The following is a 20686-nucleotide window of genomic DNA, read 5'->3' as shown; positions in this document are numbered from 1 at the left end:
CGAAGACGTGCATAGTAGGAGCGTAGGACCTGAAGACCAAATGTTGGAGCAGCAATGTTAGCCTGTTAGTCTTAGCTTTCTTGGTAACTACAAGACAGGGGGTATAATACCAACGCTGGTATTGATACTGAACAATCCTCATGTAAAAAGATCGATACTCAAGCTTTTTTTCTCTCCCACACGCACTGACTGCTGCGCACGCAGATTCATCAAAGTCTACTCTCTGAGCAGCGCTGTGCTGTGTCACACAACACGGAGCAGTGCACCCTTGTATTGTGGTTTGTCAGCCCTCTACCTCAGGAGATTTTATTTTAAGTTGTGTTGAGTGATATTTTTTTAAACAAAAATGTTGATTGTGATAATAAAGTATTTTGTTGTCACGTACAATGTTTGGCGAAATTCTATCCTAGGTCTTTTGGATCATTTGGATCTATGAAGCTTAAATATGAAAACGTATCGGTATCGGTATCGGCGATACCGGGCCTGTATTTACTTAGTATCGGATCAATACCAGAATTCCTGGTATCACCCAAAACTAATGTTCAGGCTTCATTCAGCATGCCATGTTCACGCCAGTGCTCCATTCATGTGTTGGCCAGGATTTAGGTAGAGTCAGGCGTTTTCAAGATGGCAACACGGCAACATCTGGAGTTGCGCCATTTCATCTCAAACCCACTCTAAAGAAAACCTATGGGTACCGTCACAGTGGATTTATACAATATATAGTCTGTGGATTTTACTTTGAGTTACATTATTTCACTACCTTCACTATGTATACGTCTGCGGAAAATGTCCTTTCATTCCTTGTGATGGTGTTTGATGCCTTGCTCAAGTGGACTTTGGCCATTGTATTAATATGTAGTAGTTGTCACTCAATAGTGATTATTGTGTTGCTTCTTCTCACTTACTGGGGCAATTTCTAAATTATGCTATCAGTAGTGACAGTTGTATTTTCCACTTATTTTCACAGAGAACAATTTATTTTTTTTCCTGTCAGGTTTCCTCCAAGTCAAGCAGCGGTCAACATCGCCATCTAGTGGCGAATGATGAGAAACAACGTTCAAGGTAAAAACAAGTTCTTAATACATGTAATATTTGCAACGTATTGCAACATATTGTGCAACTTCTTACCACATATAGTGCAACATACTACATCATTCTCCAAATTACAATAAAAAAATAAAATAATGTGGCTACTTGCAACTATAACAATGCAATTTCTTCTGTTTTTCTTCTCCTACCTTGCTATTATAGTATATTTGGGTAATTTTCACAGACATGCACATAGAGGCAGATGAGCACACGAAAATATTTGTAATTCTGAGTTCATTCCTGTATTTCCAGGCTGCTTGAACACATCATGATTGTAAAACTAACGCACAACAGTTACATTAACTGAATAACAAAGAAACAATTTCTTTTAACAATTACATAAAAAGGGACATTTGGAGCTATAATAATAACAATGACAACAACAATAATAACAAGGTGTCGCCGACCGAACGGCCCCCCTTAAAAAAATCGGTTCACTGTGCATGTGACATTAGCTGTTGGGAAAGTGTAGTGACACGGACCCACAACAGGGGGCGCAAATGAACGGCCAATAGATGAGCCAAAATATAACAATTTAATGTTGTGAATGTGCACAACGAACATACAGACAATCTCAGAATATCACAACAGTCAATACACAAAGGTGACGTGTGGGCAGGCTCGAGGATAGAAGACGTCTGTCCTGAGAAGAGCCGGAACCACACGATTTCCGCCGCCCCAGAACCTGGTGAATACTGGAGCCGCCAAGTCCCGAATTCCCAGGTGATCACCGTCCCCGACTGTCGGATCTGGTACTGCTGGCGAAGAACAAAGACAGTCAAGTGTGGGTGTGTGTACACCCAGTAACAATAACGGTGGGAATGCCACCTCCACCTCTCACTCAGCGCGTTGCAGCGGTCTCAGCTGAAAAGGAGCGCCGTCTTGCACAGCCTCCTCAAAAACGACTGGTTCTCCTGCAAACACTCACAATAAACAGATTTACACAAGGCTGAGGATATTACCTCCAATGAAGTATGATATCTCGGCAACGAGGTGGAGATGACGTCTGGTCTTTATGGAGTGAGATGATGTTGAGTAGATGGGCGACAGCTGTCACCCCCGGCTGTGTCCATGGCGGCAGCGCCCTCTCGTGCCTGAAGCCCGCACTTCAGGCAGGGCGCCCTCTGGTGGTGGGCCAGCAGTACCTCCTCTTCTGGCAGCCCACACAACAGGACCCCCCCCTCAACGGGCGCCTCCTGGCGCCCGACCAGGTTTGTCGGGGTGTCGGCGGTAGAAGTCGGCCAGGAGGGCCGGATCCAGGATGAAGCTCCTCTTCACCCAGGAGCGTTCTTCGGGTCCATACCCCTCCCAGTCCACCAAGTACTGGAACCCCCGACCCATCCGACGGACGTCCAGGAGCCGGCGCACCGTCCAAGCCGGCCCCCCGTTGATGATCCGAGCAGGAGGGGGCGCCGGTCCGGGAGCACAGAGGGGTGAGGTGTGATGAGGTTTGACATGTGACACGTGGAAAACCGGATGGATCCGCAGTGAAGCCGGGAGTTGGAGCTTCACTGCGGCAGGACTGAGAACTTTGAGGATTCTGAAGGGGCCAATGTACCTGTCCTGGAGTTTCGGGGAGTCCACCTGGAGGGGGATGTCCTTCGTGGAAAGCCACACCTCCTGCCCGGGCTGGTAAGCAGGGGCCGGGGATCGCCGGTGGTCTGCATGGGTCTTCGCCCTCGTCCGGGCCTTCAACAAGGCAGAGCGGGCGGAGCGCCACACCCGACGGCACTTCCGCAGGTGGGCCTGGACCGAGGGCACACCGACCTCTCCCTCCACCACGGGAAACAACGGGGGCTGATACCCCAAACACACCTCAAATGGGGAGAGGCTGGTGGCCGAAGACACCTGGCTGTTATGCGCATACTCGATCCAGGCCAGATGGTTACTCCAGGCCATCGGGTGCGCGGATGTGACGCAGCGGAGGGTCTGTTCCAGTTCCTGGTTGACCCGCTCTGCCTGTCCGTTCGTCTGTGGATGGTACCCAGACGAGAGGCTCACGGTGGCCCCCAGTTCCCTGCAGAAGCTCCTCCAGACGTGTGAGATGTCGGAGGGTATCCCATGCAGACGGACAACGTGGTGGACCAGGAGGTCTGCTGTCTCCTGGGCTGTTGGGAGCTTCGGGAGGGCCACGAAGTGGGCCGCCTTGGAGAAACGGTCCACTATCGTGAAGATGGTGGTGTTGCCCTGGGACGGCGGGAGGCCCGTGACGAAATCCAGGCCGATGTGGGACCAGGGGCGATGAGGCACCGGCAGCGGCTGGAGGAGTCCTTGGGCCTTTGTGTGTACTGCCTTGCCCCTGGCACAGGTGGTGCAGGCCTGGATATACTCCCGGACGTCTGCCTCCATAGACGCCCACCAGAAGCGCTGCCACGGTCCTTCGCACCCCTGGATGACAGGAGAGCTTGGAACCGTGACAGAAGTCCAAGACTGCAGCTCTGGCCTCTGGTGGGATGTACAGACGGTTCTTCGGACCTGTTCCTGGGTCCGGGCTCCGTGCCAGGGCCTCCCGGACGGTCTTCTCGACGTCCCAGGTGAGGGTGGCCACGATAGTGGACTCAGGCAGGATGGGCTCCGGTGGATCCGACAGTGCAGTTTTGACCTCCTCTTCGTGTACCCGGGACAAGGCATCTGACCTCTGGTTCTTGGTCCCGGGGCGATAGGTGATCCAGAAGTCAAAACGCCCGAAGAACAGTGACCAGCGGGCTTGCCTGGGGTTAAGCCGCTTGGCGGTCCTGATATACTCCAGGTTCCGATGGTCAGTGAAAACCGTGAATGGCACAGACGCTCCCTCCAACAGGTGTCTCCACTCCTCAAGAGCCTCTTTCACCGCAAGGAGTTCTCGATTGCCGACGTCATAGTTCCGTTCAGCCGGGGTCAACCTGCGTGAAAAGCAGGCACACGGGTGAAGAACCTTATCGGTCTCTCCGCTCTGGGACAGCACGGCTCCTATCCCTGAGTCAGAGGCGTCCACTTCAACCATGAACTGGCGGCTAGGGTCGGGCTGCACCAAAACTGGTGCAGTAGAGAACCGTCGTTTCAACTCCTTGAACGCGGCTTCGCACCGATCCAACCAGGTGAAGGGGACTTTTGGAGAGGTCAGGGCTGTCAGGGGGCTAGCTACCTGACTGTAGCCCTTAATGAACCTCCTATAGAAATTAGCGAAGCCGAGGAACTGTTGCAGCTTCCTACGGCTTGTTGGTTGGGGCCAATCTCTCACCGCCGCAACCTTGGCCGGATCAGGGGCGACGGAGTTAGAGGAGATGATAAACCCCAGGAAGGACAAAGATGTGCGGTGAAACTCGCACTTCTCGCTACCTGACTGTAGCCCTTAATGAACCTCCTATAGAAATTAGCGAAGCCGAGGAACTGTTGCAGCTTCCTACGGCTTGTTGGTTGGGGCCAATCTCTCACCGCCGCAACCTTGGCCGGATCAGGGGCGACAGAGTTAGAGGAGATGATAAACCCCAGGAAGGACAAAGACGTGCGGTGAAACTCGCACTTCTCGCCCTTCACAAACAGTCGGTTCTCTAACAACCGCTGCAGGACCTGACGTACATGCTGGACATGGGTCTCAGGATCCGGAGAAAAGATGAGAATATCGTCCAGATATACGAAGACGAATCGGTGCAGGAAGTCCCGCAAGACATCGTTAACCAAGGCTTGGAACGTCGCGGGGGTGTTGGTGAGGCCGAACGGCATGACCAGGTACTCAAAGTGACCTAACGGGGTGTTAAATGCCGTCTTCCATTCGTCTCCCTTCCGGATCCTGAACCAGGTGATACGCATTTCTAAGATCCAGCTTAGTAAAGATTTTGGCTCCATGCAGGGGGGTGAACACGGAATCTAACAATGGCAACGGGTATCGGTTGCGAACCTCCAATGAAGTATGATATCTCGGCAACGAGGTGGAGATGACGTCTGGTCTTTATGGAGTGAGATGATGTTGAGTAGATGGGTGACAGCTGTCAAGAGGTAATGAGCGACAGCTGTCACCCCCGGCTGTGTCCATGGCGGCAGCGCCCTCTCGTGCCTGAAGCCCACACTTCAGGCAGGGCGCCCTCTGGTGGTGGGCCAGCAGTACCTCCTCTTCTGGCGGCCCACACAACATTAGCCGTGGTTTACCGCTTATCACCTCGTTTCTGCTTAAAACTGCACTCCAACCATCATCTATCTCAGCACCAGATATCTGAAGCTTTTGTACAACAATCATTTCCACATAAATTCAGCATTATTTCATCATAAAAGACGGAGGAAGTGATCAGAGCGCCGCAGCTACACGAGCTGCTAACTGATGCGTTCACTGCGCGTTGGTCATTTCAAAGCGTCACTGAGTATTGCCTTGTTTCTGCTTAAAACTGACTATTTTTTTAGGGGACCGTTCGGTCTGCGACACCGGGAAAGAGTCTCTTCACCCAAAGCGATCAAATGGATTAACCATCAGATGACAAGTAAAAATCTCTTAAATCATTCTATTGCGTTCTACTGGGTTGAACAAAAGCCCTTTCTTCAATCTTGTTGAGATGATACCTCCCAAATGAAAAGAAAGGGTTCTTGCAAATCTATGGACAACAGCATCTCTACCATTGTGTTCAACCTGGATACCACAAGCCTGTGAACCTTTTCCTACAGGAAGATGTAAGTCCTATATAGGCCCTGAGGCCCATTGCTTATCTCCAGATTCCATAGTGTCAAACAGATGACAGTCTATGATTCCCAACACAGGTTACTTCCCCATCCAAGGCCAGCGCCCATTGACAGCTGGGTGGACTGAGACAATGTAGATTTAGTGTCTTCTCCAAGGACACAGACAGGTAGCATGAGCAGGATTCAAGCCCAAGTCTGCATATTAGCAGACCAGCTCTTTATCCACTCTACATTTTCTTCTACATTATTTTATGTTGTTTTTTTTTTTACTGTAGGGATTTGTGTTAGATATTAAACATCTCATTTACCAAAAAAAGGTTACTCTGAAATTACTTTCAATAAAATTTTTCTTTTAAAAATCTGCTTTTTAAAAACCGACCTGAAGATGGCACTGTTTGCCATGTTTACAATACACTCTATCCTACCCTGTACTTCCAACAGTATATATATATATATATATATATATATATATATATATATATATATATATATATATATATATATATATATATATCAACAACACTCCACTCGACTACTGTTTCAAGGTGATTGAAAATTTGCATCACCTCTTTGCAAATATGCCTTTAAAAATTATTAAAAATTAAAAATTGATTATTTTATTAAACATGAATTTAAGTTAGTTGTCGTCTAAAAGAATCATGTTTGTGAATCTTACTGATTCTGCATATCTTGCTAAATGAAAAACCTTCTTCTTTGTCTTTCCGCTGCTCCCTATAGGGGGTGCCACAGCAAATCATACCACTCCAGTTCAACCTGTCCTCTGTGTCCTTCACCCGCATGTCCTCCCGTCTTCTCCTCCTGCATGGTGACTCCATCCTCAGCATCCTTCTCTCTATATACCTTGGGTCCCTCCTCTGCACTTGTCCAAATCATGTCAATCTCACCTCTCTGACGCTGTCTCCAAACCATTCTACTTGTGCTGTCCCTCTGATACTGTATGTCTGTTCCTAATCCTGTCCATCCTTGTCACTCCCAAAGAAAATCACAGCACCTCCAGCTCTGCCTCCTTGCTTTTTTGTTAGTGTTCTAGGCCAAACCGTGCATGGACTTTCTTCTTCATATTTCTACCAGACTCTCCTTTATTGTCAGACAGTTGACCAGAAGTATTTAAACTCATCTACCTTTACTACCTCTACTCCGTGCAAACTCACTATTTCACTATGCTCCCCCTCATTCACACATGTCCTTCTTGCTCCGACTGACTTTCATTTCCCTTCTCTCCAGAGCCTATCTCCACCTCTGCAGGCAAGTTTCACTACAAATCATGTACTCTGCAAACATGGAGACTCATGTCTGATCTCATCTATCAACCTGCCCATCACCACTGGTGATCCCACTTTCACCTCAAATGCCTCTTTTATTCCTACTGCAGATCTCACAACGATCACATTATCCTTGGACACATCCTGCACCACCCTCACATACGTCTCTGCCACTCAGGCTTTCCTCATAAAATACCACAACTCTTCTGTTTGCTCCCTATCATAAGGTTTCTCTAAATCCACAAACACACAGCTCTTTCTGGTCTTCTCCATACTTCTCCCTCAGCAATATTAGTACAAACACTGCATCTGTAGTGCTCTTTACTGGCATGAAACCATATTGCTACTCACAGATCTTCACCTCTTTTTGGAACCTAGCTTCCACTACTCTTGCAAAACTTCATGCTGTGGCTGATCAATTTTATACTTTTGTAGTTAACTTTTCTCCTCTCAAGCTGCCTCCCAACCCTTTCTCCGCCTCTTCTGCTTCTTCTTCACCCATGGTTGCCCAGTTTCCACCAGCACCCTGTTGGACAATGGCAGCAGTGGCAGTTGATTTTAATCCAAGTCTCGAAATTCTATTTGTGGTCAAATGTTACACTGGATGCCCTTTTTGACACAACCCTATTGATTTGTCCACTGAATACACTGGCATGTGTGCATCCAATGTGGTTGAGATTTGGCAAAATTTGTGACATATGACCTTCCTGCTTCTACCTTCCTGCTTGGGATCTGCATTTAGAATACACTGACTATACACCCCATATGGCTGAATTTTTGGAATAAAAAACATATGTTTAAAAAAAATGTGTCTGACACACCAGGTGTGACTGGACCATATTGTATTTAATATTTTACATACTAGATCAGCCATGTCGTTCCACCATCCTTTGTATCGTGAGATCAGATGTGATGTTTGCCACAGATTGTCATGGGTTTCAGTCCCGTGTTGCAACGTGATGTGTTACAGTCAAGTTGACGCCAATTCTCACTTTCAAGTTCCTGAACCGCAAAGTTAACTGAAAGAAAAAATAACTCTTTCCTTGTAAGTGAGCCCGAACAATAAGTGTTCTGTTTCTGTCAGTTGAAATCTTCCAGGTGGGTCTCACATCTGCCCTTTAGGTTTTTTTCCAGCAATAGTGTCAAAGCAATGTCCATACCACAAAAAAATGTTGTCTGTCTCCTGAGGGCATTTCTGTCTTTCCTGAGTTTTGTTATTCAGTGTGTGAGCACTTCATTTTGCAACAATGGATTTTTCTTTGTTCTTTCTTTCTTTGCAAAGGAACAGATTACATCAGCTTTCAATGTGCTGCATTTAAATACACTGTAATTCATACCTATATTTTGTTACAGTGTGCATCCTTATGATTATATTGACATTTTTCCCCATAACAAAATTTAAGAATTTTTTTATATGAAATAAACTTAACATATCACACTGACACAAACACTTTGCTATTAAAAATGGGAGTAGGGTGGGGTGACCCTTTCTTCCGACAATCATTTTTGATCTTCCCACACTCCTTGTTGGGAATCCACCTGTGGTTAATCCCTTTGTTTGTCTTTTGTTTTGCTTCTTTGGCAGCTCGAGGGTGAAATTTGTCAAATTAAAAACGTTGTGTTTTCTGCACCAATTTCTCACATTCTCTGACAGATCCGGTTAGCCACAGTTTCCATTGCAACGGCACAGGGCTCACCTTGTTCTTGGACAAGACGCTTTATCTGCATTGTCCCGGTCCACCCAGCTTTAAAGGAATAGGGGGAGTATCCTGCGATTGACTAACTGAAGGAGTCATAGGCTGTCATCCATTTCATGGTGGTAGCAGCGTCATACTATAGGGACGATTCTCAACTAGAGGCCCTAGGAGACTTATTTATGCGTACCGACCCAGGCTCTGCGTTCTCAGGGTGCAGGACTACTGTGTGTCCCTAGGGTGAATAAAAAGTCTATGGGTCACAGAGCTTTCTCTTATCATGCCCCTGTTCTGTGGAATGATCTCCCTGCATCAATAAAACAGTCAGATTCTGTAGAGACTTTCAAGTCCAGACTTAAGACACATTTATTTTCCCTTTCATATGGCTAACATACTGACATAGTATGTTACTATGTTTTTTACTCTTTTAAATTAATTTGTTAGGCAACGGAGTGTGCCGCGGCCTCAACTTTATCTAAAGTCTGGGTCTGTTAGTGAGGTTTAGGGCAAGTGGCCGGCGATCACCTTAGTATTTCTTCTGTTTTTCTTGTTGCTTAATGCTGACAAATTATACTGTATTTGTTGTCTTTCCGCCTGATTCTGTTTTTTCTCTCTGTTTGAGGTGCGGCTCCATCCAGAGATGCGAGTGGGTGTCTTCTTTTGCAGGCCTCCTATCCTGTGCACCAGCATGAACTCCCAAAAATTTCCTGTATATTTGTATTATCAACTATGTCGGTAGCATGGCCCAAGAAGAGGGTCACCCCTTTGAGTCTGGTCTGCTGGAGGTTTCCTTATCACTGTCACCTGTGTGCTTGTTTTAGGGGTTGGTAAGGTTAGACCTTAATTGTGCGAAGCGCCTTGAGGCAGCTTTGTTGTGATTTAGCGCTATATAAATAAATGAAATAAACTGAATTAAATTGAATTATTTGGATGGAGGGTCATGTGATTGCAACACGATAATGACTGCAAACATAAAGCTCAATCTATACTTTAAAATGCTATTTTAATTTTGTGATTTTATGCTTTTTGGTATATTATATTGTATGGTAGAGGAAAAAGGGACTCAGGGCTGGGAAATTATCTTTTGTGTACAGTTTTGCATAAATTGATGCTTTTTAGGATTGCAGCTAGATTTTGAATATTTAGTTTTCCTGTATTTCCTTTAGGTTTAGACTAAACATCTGCCCCAAGTTTTCTGCATTGTCACTGTGATATTACAATTCACAGTTATATGACTCATGTGCAATTAGAAACCTCACACAGATTACAGCTTTGTCAAGATTTTGCAAGAGGTCTTTATGATTCTATTTCATATTGAGTCACCCATGTTTGTTTTTTTTAACACACGAATTGTCATGCATTTGAAAATTATTGAACAAGGAAATGTGCACCAACAGCCTGACTCTTTTAAATTTTTACAGGAACAAGTTCCTTGTATATCAAAGTCTGGTGACCAGGTGGTTTGTGCACATGCATGTATCTGCAGATCTCATACACATATTTCTTCCTGGTACAGAGAGATTTTGATAGCTGCGCTCTTTGCTTATGCAAAGCAAGAGGAAGTCATTTATTTGCACAGCAGGCAGTATACTGCAGGGAAGGATGAGATCAGGTAACAGTTATGAAATTGTAAGTTCATAACAGGGGCGTAATCAGATTCTTTTTGAAGGGGGGTCACTGTGCAATAAATGTTATAATTGCGGCATTTTACACTATTTTGTGTTTTATGCAGTGGATCATTTTCTGCAGCAGTTGTTCTTTTTATTGTTTTGAGCCTTCCAAAACTGGATTCTTATCTAAAGTAGTTTTTTCATTTAATGTGTTGAGCATTTTAAACCAATGAATAAATTACCTAGGGAAAAAAAAAATTTTGATTAATTTAATGGCCTGGCTACTTGTCCAGGGTGTGCCCCACCTGTCACCTGAGGACAACTGGGATAGGCTCCAGCACCTGGTGACCCTTAAGTGGAATAAGTGGGTATAGAAAATGAATGAAAGAATTGGTTCATTTAGTCTGAAACACAATCTTTTTCTGAAACAGTTGTTTCCTGTATTGGGCATTCTGATATGGTGAATAATTTTCTGAAATAACTGTTTGGTTTACTGTTTGAATGGTCAAAAGCAGTGTATCATTTTCTGACTCAGTTGTTTAATTTAGTGTTTCAGGCATTATGAAACATTGAGCCAATATCTGGAGCCATTGGTTCATTTCATCTTTTGCTCATTATAAAATTATGTCATTTTCTGATACATTTACAGTTTCAAGAATGATACATTTCTGATACATTTACAGTTTCAAGAATGAAAGCAGTTTGAAACAGTGAATCATTATCTGAAGCATAATGCTCTTTTGGTGTTTCAGACATTTGTGTGGAACATTTTGAGAGGAATTTGCCCAATTATTTATGAATAGATAACTAGCAACATGGAAAATGTAAAATCCCTTTAACATTTCAAGGTTTGTTTTGAAACAGTTGGTGACTTAATGAAGCTCCATTTACAGCACATTATGTCTTCCTTTTGATACAGTGTCCAGAGCAATGTTCTGAGAAATGTTGTAAATGTTTCAAAATGTTCTGTAACTGTGTTTCAAGTTTGCCGTAACTAATTTGCAGTCCAGATGAAAATTTTTGGTTTTTATCCCCAGCTACACGTTCTACCCATTCTTTAATTCTGGATTTTCTATTCAGTTCTATTGTATATTTCATTCCATATTTGCCCACATCCCCACAGTTTTTAATTTAATTTGCTGGCTGATAATGACACGAAGGCAGGTGTCGTGGGTGGAGCACATTGACACGCACAACATTCCTAGTTTTCAGACAAAATACATGTAAATTCAACCATATCTCATCTTAATTTGTCACAAATCCATCCAGCAACCACTAACAATCCAGCAGGTGGCAGGCACCTCTATGGGATACTACATAAGCAAAATAAAATTGCTTTTTTGATTGACATAGTGCATCAAGGTTAACCACCATCTAATCATTTCATCCTCATCATGTGTTCTTTTAATTTGTTGAGTTGCAAGATGACAGCATTGACTGTTTTTGAGTTACTGCTTACACAAGCAGTAACTCACCCACTTATATACAGAATGTTAAAGCAACAGATGAATGTGGCTTATCTTAAATTGAGCATTGTGGGTAACCTTGACATACGTATTAGTATTTCTGTGAATTATTCCCGAAGATACACACAATGCTGTACTACATATTCCGACAACTCTAGCGTACACACCATATAGAATTTGTGCTTAAGGTACAGAATAATAGTTGAGAGGCACTCACATAGGGTGTAGGACAGACGATTTCACTTAAATGGAAAGAGCACACTGCTGCTGAGGCTTGTCTGAACAAGATGAGTTGTGGGAATTCCATTTAAAACCCTGATCTGGGAAATAACTTTGAATGTCTTTGAATCCAGAGAAGACATGTTGGCTCCAGGGCCTGGTGCAAACCTTGACAGGGTGCAGACGAAAGAACAGTCAAAAATTACAACACAATAACCTGGAGGTAAGGATATGCAGTTGAACCTATAACTGTCAGTTCTACCAGTGATACAACAACATGAGCACTTACTGTATTACAACCACAAATCAGAAAAAGGTGGGACAATATGGAAAATGCTAATAATAATAACACAGCAATTCTTCTAATTCAGTCATTGCATGGGATAAAGCATTTATCACTTCCTTCTTGCAACATTTAAGACATTTTGGCATTGAAGATATCAAGAGATGATGCCTGCTAGGTGTTATTTTGTCTCATTATTTCTGTAAACATGTCTTATGGTGTGCAACAATATGTAGTTGTCGTTGCATTTTTCATTTCAGATTTTTCACACATTCTCTATTGGACAGGTCAGGACTGCAGACAGGCCGATCCAGTATCCGTATCCTCTTCTTCTTCCGCAGCCATGACTTTGTAATGTCTGTAGAATGTGGTTTTGCATTGTTGGAAAAAAGCAACATATGTTGCTGTAAAATCTCAATGTACATTTCTACATTAATTCTACCATCACAGAAGTGTAAATGACCTTTTCCAAGGGCACTGACACAACACCATACCATGACAGACCCTGACTTTTGGACTCGGTGTTGCTGATAACAACGAGACCTAGTGTTGGTGTTGCCTTGGGGCAACTGTTTGTTGTGATTTGGCGCTATATAAATAAAATAATAATAAATAACAGTCTGGATGGTCCTTTTTGTCAATGTCCATTTCTTCCCCAAAAGATCTGGAATATTGTTTTGTCTGACCACAACAAATTTCCACTGTTTGATGGTCCAACCCAGATCTATATGGAAGTGTTTGATTGTTGATATCTTTGCAGGAGGATGCAAGTCCAAGTCTTTCAAGACCTGGTGCTTCCTGTCTTACTGTATGGTTGTGAGACTTGAACAATAATCAGTGACTACTAGGAATTCGGGGACAAGCTCCGGCACCAACACGCCTCAGGGCCTTTATGGGACTTGTTACTTCAGAGGATCATTGCGAACATCTGGAATGACTTTGTGTCAAATTAAAGGATACTTAAGGAGACTCGGATGAGAAGTATTACTTGCATGGTGAAGAAGTGTCAGCTATGGCATTTGGACCATCTCTGTGAATGATCCAGCACACAGGTGCCTTCAGTGTTGAGGATGCCAGCAGCCGGAGGAAGCCAAAGGGATTCCCACATTTCACCTAGCTGTTGTAGATAAATGGTTACTTTCAAGAAGTGGGGATGGACTGATTGTCTGTCTTGGTGGTTGCAAGACAGGAACCATGATGGTTCTATGGTTTAGTGGACGTAGTGCTCCACAGCGCCATCACTTGCTCCCAGATCTGACCTTACCAGAATATAGGTCCCCCATTGTTATTGGATGTCACCAGGTGATACCAGTTGTCAGTAAACTTTGGAACACAGGTGTCTAGGATTGTAGGAGATCCTTCAGTCTGCAGATAAATCTTTTGAGTGTACTGTACCATTGGGCTAGCTAAATATGAGATATTATATAAAGCTGATCCTCTTGCCAAGATGTTGGACATCTCCAGCCTTAGGATCCTGGCATCTGACTGGCTGATCTGACCAACAAATGCAAACCATTGCTGAACTTCTTCAAGCAGGGTGAGAGAGGGGACTCTGAGATTTCTCAGAGTCCCCTATACCCAAGTACTGTGAGTGCTCTGTGGAACAGAGATGGAGTCTCTGTGTCCGTCCCAGTAAATCTGGTTTTCATCAGAGATGTGTTCTAGCTCTTATCTGTTCAATGCTTGCATAGTAGTGGGGCAGATATGATGTTCACATCTGGCAGAAATTATGAAAATTTGCATACAGAATCTTTGAAGTATGCTGATTTTAGATTTTGCAGGATCCAAGCACTTTTCCTAAGGGATCCAGAAGTAAAAAGAGAATTAAAGATGGCCACCGACATTGTTGGTTCTTTAGATTGTCTACTCCAATCTTTGACACATCATCACCTTTGAATGTCAGTAGGACAGTTTGTCAGTAGGAGTCAGATTAACTCAGTGGTTAGAGTGTTGGTCCACTAATCCAGGTAAAATGTAGGCTCTCCTGGGAGACCAGTTCAAATGAACTGAAGCAGAAGTCCTGGGAAAACACACTAACAATGTGAAACAGGTTTTAATCTGTTGGTTTTGATGAAATACAAATTATATTCAGCAGTATTTTGATGGCATAGAATATCATTGAGTGCATTTACAGGTAAATTAGGCAGATATTTTACACTTAAGACTGGCTGACATACATTAACTGACATTCTTCTCAATTTTCAGGTGGCTGTTTCTATGTGAAAAGCTTGTTAAAGAGTCTACTGACACTCTTCATTCCAATAATTTCTTATGTTGGTTTCAGGACTTATGGTGATGGTATCTGGTGGTGGCTGAAATGTAGAGTAGAATTAAATTAACTGTATTATGAATTAATAACTAATGTATTAATGATTAATGTATTAATTATTTATTAATAACTGTATTATTAATTCAGCATATCAAAATACCCTGTCTACCAAAACTCAGTAACCTGTGTCCCAAGACAGTGACTATGTTGGGATAGTGTAGTGACACGGACCCACAACAGGGGGCACAAATGATCGGACAATGAAAGAGTCGAATATGAACACTTTACTGTTGTGAAAGAGCACAACAAATACACAGAGGATTACAGAATTTGAGCAAACAGTCAATCCACAAAGGTGACGTGTGGGCAGGCTCAAGGATAGAAGACGTCCGTCCTGAGAAGAACCGGAACCACACGATTTCCTCCGCCACCGAACCTGGAGAATACTGGAGCCGCCAAGTTCCGAGTCCCCAGGTGGCCACCGTCTCCGAGTGTCGGATCTGGTACTGCTGGCGAGGAGCAAAAACAGTCATATGTGGGTGCGTGCACACCCAGTAACAACAATGGTGGGAATTCCACCTCTAACACACACTCGTGCAGCTCCTGTCTAACCACTTATCTGGTTGAGGTGTGAAGCCGTCGCTGATCACACCAAACGCCAATCTCTCAGATAGGGAACACCACAGGAAAGCGGCTGCAAAAAGAGTTCAGACTAAGACACAGTTAAGGCTGAGAATATTACCTTCACAGGTAGATGATATCTCGGCAACGAGGTGGAGATGATGTCCGGTTTTTATGGAGTGGAATGATGAAGTGTAGATGGGTGACAGCTGTCAATGAGATAATGAGTGACAGCTGTCACCCCCGGCTGTGTCCATGGCGGCAGCGCCCTCTCGTGCCTGAAGCCCGCACTTCAGGCAGGGCGCCCTCTGGTGGTGGGCCAGCAGTACCTCCTCTTCTGGCGGCCCACACAACAGACTATCAATGTTTCAACATAGCAGCCATATTGGAATTCAAGATGGCAGCCAATCCTATGGAAAGACCTCTTGGATTCTGCAATTCTTTTAATTCAGCATTTGAAAATACCCCTGTATGCAAAATTCAACACTTTCTGCCCCACTATGGAGTGAGTACAGGGGCGTAGGTTTGCATATGGACCATAGGGACAAGTCACAACCATTATTTTGGGATGGCAAAATAGTCCCTACCAATATTTAGCATTTTTGTTTATATAACAAAATCATTCACTATTTATTTTTTTTTGCGAACTCGATACTATAATTTTAGTCGTCACGTTTTGTGTTTTCCACGTGCCAGAGTGACAGGGTTACCCATGTTGCAATTTCATTGGCTCACGTTCTTCTCACATGGCCGTAAACAAAGCGCATCTCGTGGCAGGCAGCGCTTCATTTGTAAAGTGGGAGGTCCCGGAGCGCAGAGGATGGGTGGCTCCGGTGCAGTGTTGCCAGATGTACGATAATTATCGTATTTGTACGATAGTTTTGCCCTCTGTACGATCAATAATGGGAAAAAACCCAATATGTACGATAATTTCAGTTGGTTGCCCAAACACGCATCTCTCTCTGACACCCAAGAATCATTTTGCAGGCGTTGCACTCAGGCGGCATCAAAGACACACCACACACAGCTTTGGCCGCCCGGGACAACGTCATTTGAAAGCCCGCCCCCTCTCCATACAAAGTAATGAGTTCCATCCAATCTGTGCCGTGACAGAAAGATTCCCCAACCAACATCTTTTTTTTTTTTTTTTAACTTTATTTCAACAAATGCAACAACAAACGAACAAAACACAAGAGCAAAGAGATATACAAGAAAAATAAAAAAAAGTTAAAGTTCCTTATGGAGGTGTCAACATTTTTTCTGTGTTCAACAAAATCTGCACAAGTGGCATCGGATGACGACAGCGACCTCGAGGTTGAATTCGACTCTTTCTAGTCTGGTAATTAACACGTTTGTGTCCCTTCACAGAAAAAAAAAAAAAAAAAATCTTTCTAGTAGTGCGTTCTAGTTTCCCCATTACTATAATTACTGTTTAAAAATGTGACATAAAATTCTTTGGAAATTAAAAAAAAAAAAACACAAAACGCTAAAATAGCTACGTTGTATGCGTTTTGTTTGTGTACGATCATTTCTCCCAAAATACGATAATTTTGAGGTTTTGGTACGATAGTTTCATATTTCATATCTGGCAACACTGCTCCGGTGCAGAAAAACAAGAAGGGCGGGGTGGAGGGCTTGCGAACAATGCTGTGCGCCACAATTAAAATAAACTGCACACCCACACAACCTTCACAAATGGCACTAACATCCTGCCTTTTCCTCAGAAATTACTACATTTATGTTTGCTGTCTGTCTCTGTACTTTTTTGTCAGTTTTGCGCTCTTTTTCATACTTTTGCCTCGTTTCAAAAGTCACCGAACGCACTTTACCGTAATATATGCAACTATAGCATACTGTTGGAAAGCACGGGTTCTTGGCTTGCTGTCAGTGTAAATTTTTCAGAGTGAGGGCTTACATGAGAACTTACGGTAATGAGAATCAGCGGCGCATTAGTGTGAAACTTCCGTGTTTTTCCTCTGCGTTATGACATCACAGGCTTCGTTTACCGTAATACACCATATATATCATTGGAAATCTCTTTTTTTTTTTTTAATTAGGTTGCCAGATACCTACAACTGCATTATTGATGAAGAGAATAAATTATACATCTTGGTTGCAAAAACTTTTTTTTTTTTTTGTTAGCTCCACAAGTATTTTTTTGTTGTCTTGTTCTCTCAGGTGTAGGCCTATCGAATAGATTCGTGATTTTGGGTGCAATTTTGTTATTTAAGCTATTTGTTTGTTTGCCTACACGCTTAATATTGTAAATAAAGTGTTAAATTATTCAGCATTATGTCGTCATATGTTATGTATTATGCTTTACTTGTGCGTCTAATGGTATGAGTGGGTTAGGGGGTGTGGTGGTGGGCAGGGGGGCCAGGGGGGGTGGTATTGTCCCTACCAAAGCTGAGACCAAACTACGCCCTTGAGTGAGTATGAAGTAAGCTATGGAGATCAGTGATTTGGATGCCTTTGTCAGGCAAAGTTCAGTGGCCTTGACTTTTGGGACAATGCTAGGATCTTTGTAGAATCAATGTCCTGATTGCAGCACTTGAGAAGCTGAGTGAAGACTCAGAATATCTGAGTTTGCAACGGTCAAACCAAGAGGGTTTCATTTAACTCCCAGACTCTGCCATCAGAAATGCAGTACGTGTATTTGAATGTGTGTGTTTGATTGTGAGACCCGGTCTCTAACCAGTGACCCGAAGGCGATGACAAGATGTCGTTGGTACTAGGTCTCGGTAGTTTTTTTTGGTGAGATGTAATTTTCAATCATATTTAATTTATGCCATATGACTGATGGGATGGCTCCAGCCCCCATCTGACCGTTGATTGGAGTAAGCGGGTATATACATGAATGACAGTTAAAACACATCTTACACAACACAACCCCTTTCTCTGCCATTATACAAACTTTAATCAAAATGCATAAAAGTACTAATTCAGCAGTTTGACAACATTTTATTGTTTTATTATAAATACACAATTTATTTTGCACAGACCCTGAAATTTTAGCTACATGTGTCACAGCTGCCCTGCATTGTGTTTTTGACTCCTTCCACTCACAACTCGAACTCACAATCTCCGGCAATGGGAAGCGGACACTCTGTCCAGTCGGCTAAAACCAGGGCTCTGGGCTAAGTGGCCAGAATATCCTTTGGCTGTTGACTACTACATGCACAGCCAGTCTTGCTGGCCTCCGTCACACATTCTCCATGATATGTTCTGATCAGATCAGGATGAGTAGTGTTGCCACCTCCCTACGGTATACCACCACACCAGTGTGTAGCCTCTTATGATTTTGAAGTTGTGACTGTTTTCACAGTTGGTTGGGGTGCCCAGGTGCCCAGTTGGTTGGGGTGCCCATCCTGCACCGATGCTGCGGAGAGGTTTCTACAGGGTTGGGACCTCCTAGGAAGCAGTTTACAACTCTTATGTTATACCCAAATTGGACCAATTTGGGTATAACGAACCACGGCGTTATGGCTTGTCCCACATGAGTGTTGCTCCATAATAAGTTTTACAACTGGCACTGTACAAGTTAACACTGCCACAAAAATACATCAGCAAGAAGCTACATCAGGTATACTAATGTGCATATATGCACACAAATTACATTTATTTACATTCTGCTCAAACAGAAGTTCTTTGACTTGTAACATCTTAACACTTCTACAAACTGTACATTGCATTGCCTCAGTCAGAGTAAGAATGGCCCTCTCAAAGTTCCCACATTGCGGCGAATCGGGTATGAAGGTCTGTTTGTCGAGAACAGGTTCTAACGCAGGAACTACAAAGTTGAGCGCAGAATCTGTAAAGACATTGCGTAGAATTCAGGTCGACATAAATTCGAGCTATAATGGCAAACAAAAACCTTATGCGGCAAACAAAAACAGAACTATGGCCACATCTTACCTGTTTGCTTATCAGAGTTCCATCTATGCTGCTTCTGTTTCCTCCTCTGATATACTAAAATAGAACACAGAGTAATCGGATGAGGAAATAAAGTAACATTTATAATTGCAAATTTTCAGTTCATGTAAAATCCAGCTTGCAGTGTGCATCAAATCCATGCAAATTGCATGCTCCACTATAATGCCACCACTTTTGTACATTTTGGAAATGCTAAACAATGCATAAGTATTTTTTGTTGTCTGTTAGTCAGTCACTTACAGTGGTAGTAAAAGTCTGGGCACCCCTGATGATTTCCTTGATTTTCCTTTATAAATCATTGGTTGTTTTGGATCAGCAATGTCAGTTAAATATATAATATAGTAGACAAACACACTGATATATTGAGAATAAAATGAAGTTTCTAGTATTTACAGAAAGTGTGAAATAATTATGTTAAACAAAATTAGACAGGTGCATAAATTTGGGGCACCCTTTGAATACATTTGTATCCTTCCCCTAAACCATGAGTTGAACAATCTTTGTTTTCAGGTCATTTGAGAGTTGTTTAGAGGCTCCCATGTTGCCACTCATAGAGAAGATGCAAAAAGGGGAAATATTTTGCAATGGCCACCTTAAATTACCCGTTCTCATGGTTGGATTCACCTATGTATGGAAATCAAGGGATCAATGGAGCTTACCAAACCAATTTGTGTTCCAACAATTCGTGCTAAATGTATTCAAATCAATAAAATGAAAAGGGTGCCCAAATTTATGCTCCTGCCTAATTTGTTTAAATAATTATTGCACACTTTCTGTAAATATGAGAAACTTCATTTCACTTCTCAAATATCAGTGTGTTCATCTGCTATATGATATATTTAACTGAAATTGCTGAGCCAGAGAACCAATGATTTATAAAGGAAAATCATGGAAATCATGAGGGTGCCCAAACTTTTCATACCACTGTATATAAAGGCGCAGTTTTGTTGCAGTGATGGACATGAATGGGGCCACGCCAAAGTCAATATCAGTCCTTAATTATGTATTCGTAAGCACAGTATGTATGAGAACTGTCTTAAACATTCATAGGTTGTCTAGAGAAATGTAATATCCAGTTATTTAACTTATTATTTATTTATTTAATTGTTTTGATAGGTAGTTGTGTTTTATTATCATCAAGTAAGGCCATATTTGGTCTTTCGTAGAAGATGCTCAAAGTTTGCGATAGGAGATACTCATCTACCAAAGGGGTGTAGGTATTTGTTGGTACCTCAAACACCTGGAGAAGTATTTATCTCCTGAGGATAGTCATACTGATATAGTTGACTCTGGCTTTATCAACAGCGTGAAAATGGGTAGCTGACTTCTAGAGGGAAAGATGACCCAAGGTCTACATGGCTCTCATCACTAAGGAAAATAGTGATGGTGTTCACCACATGGTGACAGAGAACAGGAAATAGGCGATATGAGAAATTTGTCAACTTAGAATGTCCAAATTTTTTATTCAGTGTATGCTGAGTCTGCTGATCACTGATCAAAAGCCCAACAGGCTTTTGTTAATGGAGAACATAGAGTATTTTGAAGAAGATTCAGCGTATTTCATCAAAG

General features: G+C 43.0%; 1 protein-coding gene across 1 annotated transcript in view; it reads right to left on the bottom strand.

Annotated features, from left to right (window-relative positions):
* LOC117504468 overlaps positions 1-20686 on the bottom strand; it is a 59285-nt gene that overhangs the window by 35695 nt on the left and 2904 nt on the right. The window contains exons 6-7 of the mRNA XM_034163937.1: positions 19100-19153; positions 18870-18995 (exon numbers count right to left, since the gene is read on the bottom strand). Coding sequence (XP_034019828.1) covers positions 18870-18995; positions 19100-19153 — 180 coding nt within the window. The remainder of the gene's footprint in view (positions 1-18869; positions 18996-19099; positions 19154-20686) is intronic.

This window comes from Thalassophryne amazonica, chromosome 22 (genome assembly GCF_902500255.1).
Source record: "Thalassophryne amazonica chromosome 22, fThaAma1.1, whole genome shotgun sequence".
In the NCBI taxonomy this organism is placed as follows: domain Eukaryota; kingdom Metazoa; phylum Chordata; class Actinopteri; order Batrachoidiformes; family Batrachoididae; genus Thalassophryne; species Thalassophryne amazonica.
Note: the sequence above shows the minus strand (reverse complement) of the source record. Positions and strands in the feature narration are given on the sequence as shown.